The following is a 10,338-nucleotide window of genomic DNA, read 5'->3' on the forward strand; positions in this document are numbered from 1 at the left end:
TTGCATAAAATCATTTATTTTGAGTCACGTCCTATAGCAGTGTCATGGACAAGGAGATGTGTAGGTGGTCTCAAACGAATCACCTGAAAGAGGAACATGAAGTGAGCTGGATCAAGTTCAGTGAATTCAGCCAGAGCAGAGCTTGATTAGGATGAAAGCATACTTGTCTGATAGTAGTCATAAATGTTGATGACCGCTGGCTTGAGATTTTTCACTGCAAGAACCTGTTTCAGCTGAAGAGTGTAAGTCTTGGGGACACCTTTGGGAACCTGCGAGACAGAAAGGATGAACAGCAGCACAAACAGCATTGGACAATGTGGCAGCTAGTGATTATACCCAGTCTCACCTCTTTCAGATAAATTAGGACATGATCCTCTTCAGAATCAACCCGCACCACTAGCGGAGCAAACGACTCCGGTGGAGATCCAAGCTGAGGGGAAGAGACCAATGTTTACAGACACAATTACATCTGAAAGAGCCTCAAGCATCTCAGGATTTGCAAAGTCTTGCGTACCAGTGATGCATCAGCCGTGAAGCCCGACAGGAGTTTAATGTCCACTAGAACCATGTTAGTAGATGATTTTGCTCCATTGTATCTGAAAACGAATTTAGTCAACAGGATCAAGCGGTTCCTCTTGTCAGAGACATAAACTGGTTTCAGGATGAAGTCAAAGCCTTTCTTACTTCACCGTGAAGTTCAACAGGAGATTGGCGCCAAGCGGTCGGCAGTCTCCGGTCACCTTTGCGTCAACGCTCAGTGTTTTGGTATCTTTAATGGGTGTTGGGATGTTGTAGAAACATGCAACCTAGAATACAAAGAAAGCACGGTAGGCTTTTGATGCGTGCAACAGAAAGTGTAAAAGGAGCTGAAGATACAGACCTGCACAGACACACAAGTGGATCCTGAAGCTTTAACAGTATATTTGCCAGGAACGTTCTTCAGCAGCTTCTCCTGATACAGTAGCCTGTTGTCCCGATTCACAGTGAAGCTATAAGAGTCTCCTCCTACCACTGAGGACTGTACGGCAACGGTGCTTGAGCCGTCCAAGCTGAAGACTTGAGCAGCGTACACAGACAGAGCATGAAGAGCCACCACCGTGTCCTGAAAACGAGCACCAGATTAAAAACTCCACTCAATGATTGTGCTCATATTTGCTAGTCAGAGGCACCTGGGTGGAGGAGAAGCCTCCATAGGGATTCTGCTGGGTCACCAGCCAGTTGACAATGCGGTTAGCATAGCCCAGATTAGCCGTCGTGAGAGGCTGAACAGCGAGAACCGCTAGCAGCACATACGCGCTGATCTCCACCGCCAGAGTATCACCAGATGTCGTCTGAGACCAGTGGAGCTTAGCACCTGAAGAGATGGCGGGGAGAAAGTCAACGGCAAAGAACCGCAAACATAAACCCATTCAAGGAGAAAAACGACAGTGTCAGTTATAAGGTGAAACAGTTCTTATATTGGGGTCAACCGTTTGAACAATAGTGCAAGATTTTATTCCATTTTTTGAGTGTTCAAATGGGGTTTGTCATCAAATGGCCAACGAAAAGGGAGCTTGCTCCATTCTTCAGTGTCATGATCCTTCATAAATTTTATGATACTGATTTGCTACTTAATGAAGTGTGGAAACTGCCATAGCCAATGTACAAGTATTAAATGCAAACTGCACTGAGCAATGATATATTTGTATAGCAAATTGTGTGTGAAATGTTCACATTGAAAGTGTCGTTTGCAGCTTAAACCTTGTGCAACCAAAGTACAGAATACACTTAACCTTCATAAAGGCTTTGCGCATGTCAACCTATTGCTCTGTGTTTATACAAAACTCCTACCTTTACCAAAGTCCTTTCTACTAAGAAAGTTGACATTCGAGGCAATGCTTAAGACTATACACACCACTCAAGATGCTGGTGAATTTCACCTTCAGAAATGGCAAGGTTGTTCAAGGCAGTTAAAAGCTGTGATCGAGTGGTGGTCTCTCCAGCTAGACTGAAGGTGTAGGCCAGCAGAGCCGTGGCATAAGTGTTTCCCAGGTTCCCAACAACAGGCCTCAAGCAGGACAGAGCGTTGGTAATGATGGGATCCTGAAAGCGAAGCAGATCTCAGACATCAGCCAGAACAGCAAGGAGCTCATACAACTACTGAAAGGGTTTTTACTGTGACAGGGACGCCTAGTTCAAGAAGAGATGCGACGATGTAGGCGGTCATGGTGACGTTATCACCAACTCCACCCTAAAAGACACCAAAAAAAAAGCCTCAGACAGAGCTTATGGTTTACGGTCCATTTGATAACCATTGATGTACCTTCATGTCATTGTGGTACAAAGTTCCCTGTTGCACGAAACAGCCATTAGAACCCTGCTGGCTTATTAGCCAGCCCTTTGCACTCTGAAGGACATTCGGATCGATGAAAACAAATTGCGTTGCCAAACCAAAACACCTCATGACAAAGGCGGTCAACCTGGCCATGGAGGAAGCCTGTTAAACTGCTGGTGACGCAAGTTACATAAAAACCACAATAGCATGAAACTCACCATGTATTGGATGCATCATAGCCAAAAGTGCTGTACGAGCCATCACTGTGCCTGTAGTTCAGTTGTCCTTGGTATCCTGTTCAGGTCAAAAACCACATGGAAATTAGTCAGGAAGGGTCTCAAGCAATGATTGACAACCAGGGTGGGGGCTACCTATCCATCACCTCAAACTATCATACGTTTTGGAAAGCCTTTATGTCAGGGAAATGGGAGCCCTGCAAAAAGTTTTCCATTATGAATTTGAGTTCTCTTTAATGGATCCGTTCAGCCATACCGATTTGAAGGTAGCCCGTGGCGGTCTCTCGAATGGCTGCGGTGAGTTGCCCCGTGACCTTCAGGTACAGCAGGATGTAAATATTGGGAGCAAGAATGATCATATTCTGTTCTCCACAGCCAGATGGCATCTGTATTAACCCATCTAGATTATTCAGCGCACGACCCATTATATCCCCTACAAAAAGGGGAGACATAAAACCCACATCAAAATCTAACTGATTCTGCAAATCACCACCTGCCAGTTTCTACTACTAGAAATGCTTTACCAAGGACTGAAACTGAGCATCTGGCTGATCCCGGAATCACGTTTGTTGGAAGAGTCAGAGTCACATCTTCAGAAAGAACGTTTCCTGCAGACCAAACAAAATGGATCGGCATTAAGCACAAGGCTAATGTTTTTGGCTGTGCAGGGAGAAATGTATTGGGCCATTAATGGAGTGCAAACAAACCCTTTGGACACAGTAACCAACTCTGGGTGTTTGTCCTTTCAACGCCTTCAGGCTTTAAAAAAAAAAAAGGCAATAAAAGCACGTCAGTAAAGCAGAATGAGCTCCATGAGCAAACTCCAGAAGGCTGGTTAACACTTACCAGGACAAGTAGACTTCGAGTAACTACATCAATGCGGCCTCTCGTCGGCACGGTCACGGCCTCAGTGCCACATCGAGTCCGGGATGGCTCAGCTGAAGCATTGACCGTCACGTTGACAGTTCCTGTGGTGACAGACAGGAAGTGAGCAACGCCACATTCACTTCAAATTCAGAAACAGTCCAAAACTGACCGAGAACAGAAGCTGAGAGAGCCCATTTGAAGGTCTTTCTCCCATTGCCACAAAGACAGGATGTGTACGGCTCAGGATATTCTTTAAGAGTAAAGTTTGTGGAGTAAGCTGGAGTCACTTTAACCTGCCAATGAAACGGCACATGGAGCAAAGACGGGACCTTCTATACAGAGCCATTATATAAAGGAAAATAAAGCATGACAGACCATGATGCACTTGGACAGATAGCTGAAGACAGTGGCCTTCAGATCAAAAGACTCCCCACGGACGATGGAGTACGGCAGGGAGAGCTCCAGGAAGAAGGGCTGGAAGACCGTCAGCAGAGCAGGAGGAGCCAGACCGAAACCTTTGGAGGACAGGCAGAACGCCTCAGTCTCCCATGTGGTGATGGTGTCAGGAACAGTGATGGGAATTTGTGTGGATCCAGTGGCTCTGAAGGATAGCAGAAAAAGAGTGAAATAATGGGAATGAGAAGTAAATATTGTGGGCAGCGAGCTTTAGAGATGGAACAAAAGAAGCCACACCAACCCCACTTGAGCAAGCTGCCAGATCCACGTTTCTGGAAAGTAAGTTCTAACGGTCACATCAAAAGAGGATGTGTCGCCCTCACTTTCTTCTAATGGAAGAGCAGCAGCCATTATGGGTTCAGGGAACCCGTGAAACCACACTGCAGGACAATTGGGTTTATAGCAACTGAATCTGCAAGTCATGTAGCAATTTCCAGAGCAAGAGTCAAAGTAACAGACATACCCTTAGGGAAGTTGCGATAATAGTCCAGGCCTCTGTACGTCAGACACTGAGGTGCTCTGATAGGCAAATTTGTTGCAACCTTCATCCCCGCATTCTTCCAAATGAAGAAACAAACATAAGATGTTTGAAAAATTAAGGAGGATTTAGTAAATGATAAACTTTCTACCCTGAAGGTTTCGTAGGCTTGTTCTGTAGGAACAGCTCGACGGGCTCGAACATTCAGACACTCCTGTTCATCCTCAACTTCATATGGATAATCTGATTGCAGTCGCACTGGGAGCAAGTTGAACACCTGAGAACAGGGGGTGGGGGGGGGGGGGGGGGAATAAAGCACATGGATCATTTAACCACATTAATCTAGTAAACATTAGTTGAGCAGAGTTAAATGACAGCATGTCTATGAGTAAAGTTAAGCATCCTGCCATTAGAAAAGTAAACCTCATGGCTCCAGGGGGTTAATGAAGTCCATCTGAAGCAAATTAAAGGTTTTTGTAAGAAATCCATTTAACTTTAAAAAGTAGAGCAGAGCTTCCAGCAGACCACCTTCAGTCACATTTGATAGCTCTACATTCATTAATTCGGCAGATGCTTTGAACCAGTGACTTGTTGCACTAAACACAACTTTAATGAACTGATAAATTATTACAGCCTAAAAGAAAAAAAGGATCCTTTAAGTTTGTTAAAAATGATACCATTTCAGCACTCAGACGTCTTCCTGGCTCCAAGATCCGGACGCTCTGATCTACAGCACTAAGGCCACACAGAGATCCTGCTTGAGCAGAGACAGTCAGAACATTTCCCTCAGCAGGAACAGCCGTAGCCGGAGAAAACTGTAGAGACACCTGAAAAAAGGACCAACATGTCATGTAGGGCATGTCACCATCCCCCGCATAAGCCAAACAGATGCTAGTGCACATCATACCTGGTTTTGGAAACACATTTCAGTATCAAACAACACACTAGCTGCAGCTACATCACCACTGGGCAGAACGCAGTAGACCAGAATCTGCACTGCTGGAGCCATAGCGACACTGACAGACAGTTGGAACGACACCGAGCCGCTCGTGACTGTATCAGAAGCCCTCGCTTTGACCGTCTGAAATCCATGGAGGACGATCACTCCCCTGGACAAGACCTGACAGAAGACACACAGATGGATACAAGGTGCTGAGCAAACAGACCAGCACAAATTAAATGTCCACTCACCATATAGATTATGTCAGCGCTGTAGTCGCCAGTCTCTCCAACAAAAGAATACTTCACGGTCACTGGAAACACAGCCCCACATTTGAGCGGCTGCTCGAGTTTCACTATAGTCAGTTCACTAAGTGATGGGCTGTCAGAAGTAGGTCCGGAAAGTTGAACAACCCTCGAATCTGTAGTGAAGTATGGTGATTTGTAATTATAAACAACCTCTGGAGTCGCACTTGCCTGGGGAACAATGAACGGAATCAGTTTCTTGCAAGAGAGAGAGAGATATCTTCATGTCACAAAATATAAAGAGCAAATCGTACCACCAGATTGAGATCAGCTTTTGGAAGATCAGCAGTCTTGAGGGAGAACATGACCAGCCCATTCTGGTTTGTGGTCAGATTCAGCAGCCGTTTGTTTGGCCAGCTGTTACCATCCAGGAGATACACTGCTTTGTTCGCAATTGGAGTCCCATTGAAACGAGACGCCGATATCTGTTGGGAACGATCAAGGTTAGGAACCAATTTAAAGGCTTCTGTGACCAGGGATAAACTTTTACTTGCCTTTCCATTAATCACTGATCCGGGTTCAAAATAATCCGGGAGGTCCACAAACGTGACCTTGCCGACTTCAAATGTAATGGACACGGTTGCAGACTTTGACATCACAACATCTGGACAGGGAACAAATAAATCAAGCCATCCAATTCAAGCATGTGCTGTTGGTTCAGCTCAGCCAATAGCTCACCTGTTCCCTCCTCAGTGACGGTCACATTTACAAGAAAGAGATCTTGCATCTCATTTTCAAACTTGGTGTTGAAAAACACTGATGTGTCGACAGTAAGAGAGGCACAGCCCGTAGCATTCATCTGGTAGCAGGAGAGAAATTCATATTAAAGGCAAGCACAAGCAGACAAACCCTCAGCACTAAGGCAGCAGTCACACCTTTGCGGTTTTATTCAGACACCGACGTGTCACATCAGGAGCCACATCATTCAGAACAGCATATGGAAAGGGATCACGGCACACTTCCAGCAATGCTTGACCAGGAACAGGTTGGCCATATGTGTATCTGGGAAACCGCACAAGGAGCAGGATCAAGAACTGACCAACCACAAAACAAGAGAACATAAGCCTCACTCACTTGGCACAAGCCTGAACGGTCAGTCCCACATCTCCAACACTGTACATCTGTGGTACGTTTAGGGTCACATCAAATTTGGGCAAAACTAAATCAGAAAAGAGATGCTTTAGATCACGACCTCAGATATATCATTGAACTGCTGTACATTATAGGAACAACGACTTACCATATTTTTTCACCTCAAAAGCTTGGGAGCTCAGTCGGTCACCAATAAAAGCCTTTAGTGTATACATCCCTGTCTGAGCCTCTGGGTTTAACTCATGAGAGAGTTGCAAGATCGACCCCGTTGAGGAAACATTTGTCCACTGAGCAATCCGGTTATTATTATTGTCCTATTAAAACAATTAACAGCTCAGAGGGAAACACTACAAACAGGTAACCAAAAAAACCAACAACGCTTCAGCTCCATTCAAAGACTTGCACTGGAGCATATCCTCACCTCCACCACCACCAGATTGTACTGCAAGACACAAAGACAGGAATATCAGGCATTTAAAAGCACAAGCATTGAGGCAGCAAAGTCATTAGTGAAACATGCACAACTGAAACCGAAGTCAGGGCACGGAAAAATAACCTACATTAAATTTACAGTTTGTTCATGGTAAGGCCTTACCATCTGATCAAAAGGTACAAATTTGGGATCCATGGTGACAACTCTGAAATTCACTGCAAAAACAGCAATAAACACTCAAATGATTTGCAGCATGCATTTGAAGAGGATCAGAACTTGTACCGTAAGGGACTGTCTACAGCCCTTATAATTTAACCAAGGGTCACGAACTGCTCACCCGTTTGTCCTGGATTGTAGATGGGTTTGTCTGTTTGGATGAAGGTCAAATTCAGGTAGCGTCTGAACATGACCTTCCTCTCTTCGGTCGCTCTGAAGGCCCTCCCTTGAACATCCACCTTCAGCTTCTGCACAGATTCTCCATCTACTCGAGGAGCCTGTAGAGAAACTCAGTTGATATACAACAAGCCACACTAGAAAAAGCCACATGTCTCATGATAACAGACCTGGAAATTAAAGCAGCGGTGAAACGGCAAAGAAGAAACCTGCTGCACAAGTTGAGTCGTCCTGTTCTTGTCATCAAGCAGAGAAACCGTCATCGTGAGACTCTCTTGGGCTTTCAGAAGTGTTACACATAATTTGGCATCAGAGCCTGACTCAATCACTGCAGGAAACGTGACCATGAAGAACCTGTGGAAAAATAAGATACAATTAAGCATTTGTACAAGGTTTTTGTTTTTTTACAAACCCCTTCACTTCAAACATTTAAATGATACTCACGGTCCAGATGTCTGTCCAGCAACAGCAAAAATGAAGAGAGCTAAAATGAGCCCTCTCCAAACACAACTCTCCCTCACAGCCATTAAGAGCAATCATCCAACACCAAACGACTATCAATCGGCTCTTTCAGAAACCTTTGCAGAACTTCTGTTAAGCTCTACTGCTGTTTACTGCTCAGTAGCTTCTCTCAATCATCGCCGCTGACAATGGCAGTGATATTTAAACACTTTTAATCATCAGCACACTTTATCATCAGGCAATAGAAACATATTGAGGGAGGCGAAAGTGAATTGCAGGTGGTGGTTAATCAGTTAAGTCAACGAGATTCATTCCTCGAGTGTTTAAAGACCCCCTGGGGTGAAAATCAAGTTTCTAATGTTATGTATGTCTATCGTGCGCTTCAAGATCAACAATGTGCAAATTTGGTATTTTCTTCTTCAAACTGCAGTGTAATAAAAGTCAATCAGTGTGGTTTGAAGCCACTTTTAAGGGATTTTCCCAATATTTATTGGAGCCGCTGTCCTGAGACTGCTGTGACGTATGTTTCTGCGGTTGGTTAGTATAGCCCTTATTCCCAGTAGCGCCAGCTTTGATTTTTAACAGAAAAAATTAAAGCGAGACTGTGAGAGGTAGTAGATATACATCTCATTAGTGGGTTGAACTAGACTGGATGCCAGCTGCAGCCACAACATTTGAGGTAGGGCAATTCGGTCTGGACTCGATCCGTTGAGGAGTAATTTTGCCCGAGCAGAAACTGTTCAGACCAATCAAATAGTCTTTAAAATATTGAACACCTCCATATTGCCAAAATGGCATGATCCTCATTTCATATTGCCGACTCGCCTCTGCATTGGCTACCACTCGCTGCTCGCATCAAGTTCAGGGGTCTCATTTATAAAACTTTGCGTAGATTTCATCCTAAAAGATTTATAAAACCATGCGTACGCCAGAACCTGCGCAAACATCCCTTTATAAATCAGGAACCTAAGCTCAACACCATGGACTTTCTTGGACAAGAGCATCCTGTTGAACCTTTCAACTTGTTCATTGCCCATTGGGTGACTTCTACTACTACCACCAACCTTCTGCTACTGTTCCAGCAGATGATTTTTTTTTAATTTTGGGACAGGGCCTCAGTGATCTAAAAGTGTATCCTCACAGCCCTCTCACTGTGTGTTCATACTATGGTCTCAATGTGAGGTCAAAGTGAACTCACTGCTCAAAATACCCAGCATGCATTGCCGCATGAAGCTTTTGATTGTCACCAATGTTGAGATTCATACGTTGATTCTTGATGTCTATTTGTGTCTGAATGACAAAGTAGCTCAAAAGTAGCTCACAGGTTTTATCTTATGCATTTAAAATCCTTCATAAATGATTATGAAACTGCTGAAGCTCATGCCACGATCACAGCGCAAATATTATTCAATCTGTTAAAATGAATAACCCCTCACAAAGACTGCATACTGAATCCAGATGATGATTATGTTGATATCATCAATAACAAACCAACATCACCTGGATGCTTTCCCTTTTGGCTTTCCTTGCCATAACAAAAGTGTCACACAGCAGCCAGAGATAATATAATGTTAAAAGGTCAAGGGGCCAACTAAAGCAAACACTGATCTCCATAATGATAACAAACTACTACAACATCAACATCTAATCCTCTGTTAATTCTTAATAAGAGCTTCTGTAGACCATTGTGATATTACAGTGATAGTGTTGAGGAACAGGAAGTAGAATGCCCCCCGGAGATTGATATTTGAGTCGCCTCCTCTCAACCTGCTCAACATTTTGAATTCACATGTTACTCTCACTGTGAGTGTCACCGTATGACAATGGTGTGATGGCACTGTGATCATAGCATGATCTCACGTGTTGACTGGGTTAATAAATACTCTAATAGAACAGGAAGATATTCTCCGTGGCCAGAGAAATAATCTTTCTGAAGATTTGATAGAAAGAATAAACTTTTTTTGAGAATTGATAAGAAGGTTGTACTTACAATCCGTTATCTATCTATCTATCTATCTATCTATCTATCTATCTATCTATCTATCTATCTATCTATCTATCTATCTATCTATCTATCTATCTATCTATCTATCTATCTATCTATCTATCTATCTATCTATCTATCTATCTATATTGTACAAATACATGGAATAGGTATTCCCTTTTGGGTGTTTAGATATTAATAATTTGATCATAGTACGATTCAAAACATTATCCGTTAGTTTACATATACCTGTAGGTTACATGTCACTTTGGCAACCCTGGTGTGACTAATTACCGGGGCTCCGCCCTAAATAGGGCCTGATTGCCTGTGAGTGCTAAATAGACCTGATCCCAATTATTAAGAGCCTTTCAATAATGC

The 10,338-nt window shown here is 43.7% G+C and overlaps 1 protein-coding gene across 1 annotated transcript; it reads right to left on the reverse strand.

Moving 5' to 3' along the window:
* LOC137090923 (alpha-2-macroglobulin-like protein 1) lies at positions 1–8,149 on the reverse strand. Its single transcript, XM_067454927.1, has 34 exons — positions 7,959–8,149; positions 7,685–7,868; positions 7,459–7,615; positions 7,284–7,336; positions 7,110–7,130; positions 6,837–7,002; positions 6,671–6,755; positions 6,472–6,598; positions 6,275–6,395; positions 6,091–6,200; positions 5,851–6,021; positions 5,543–5,767; positions 5,259–5,471; positions 5,029–5,178; positions 4,503–4,628; positions 4,337–4,430; positions 4,115–4,253; positions 3,793–4,018; positions 3,587–3,710; positions 3,397–3,518; positions 3,258–3,309; positions 3,075–3,158; positions 2,807–2,983; positions 2,533–2,608; positions 2,303–2,459; positions 2,156–2,230; positions 1,920–2,082; positions 1,170–1,354; positions 881–1,102; positions 685–806; positions 515–596; positions 347–430; positions 164–269; positions 1–83 (listed from the first exon to the last, which is right to left on the reverse strand). Exons 1-34 carry the CDS (start codon positions 8,039–8,041, stop codon positions 43–45), a joined length of 4,323 nt encoding a protein of 1,440 aa, XP_067311028.1. The 5' UTR covers positions 8,042–8,149; the 3' UTR covers positions 1–42.
* Between the last annotated feature and the right edge of the window lie 2,189 nt (positions 8,150–10,338).

This window comes from Pseudorasbora parva, chromosome 2 (assembly GCF_024679245.1).
Source record: "Pseudorasbora parva isolate DD20220531a chromosome 2, ASM2467924v1, whole genome shotgun sequence".
NCBI classification, from domain to species: domain Eukaryota; kingdom Metazoa; phylum Chordata; class Actinopteri; order Cypriniformes; family Gobionidae; genus Pseudorasbora; species Pseudorasbora parva.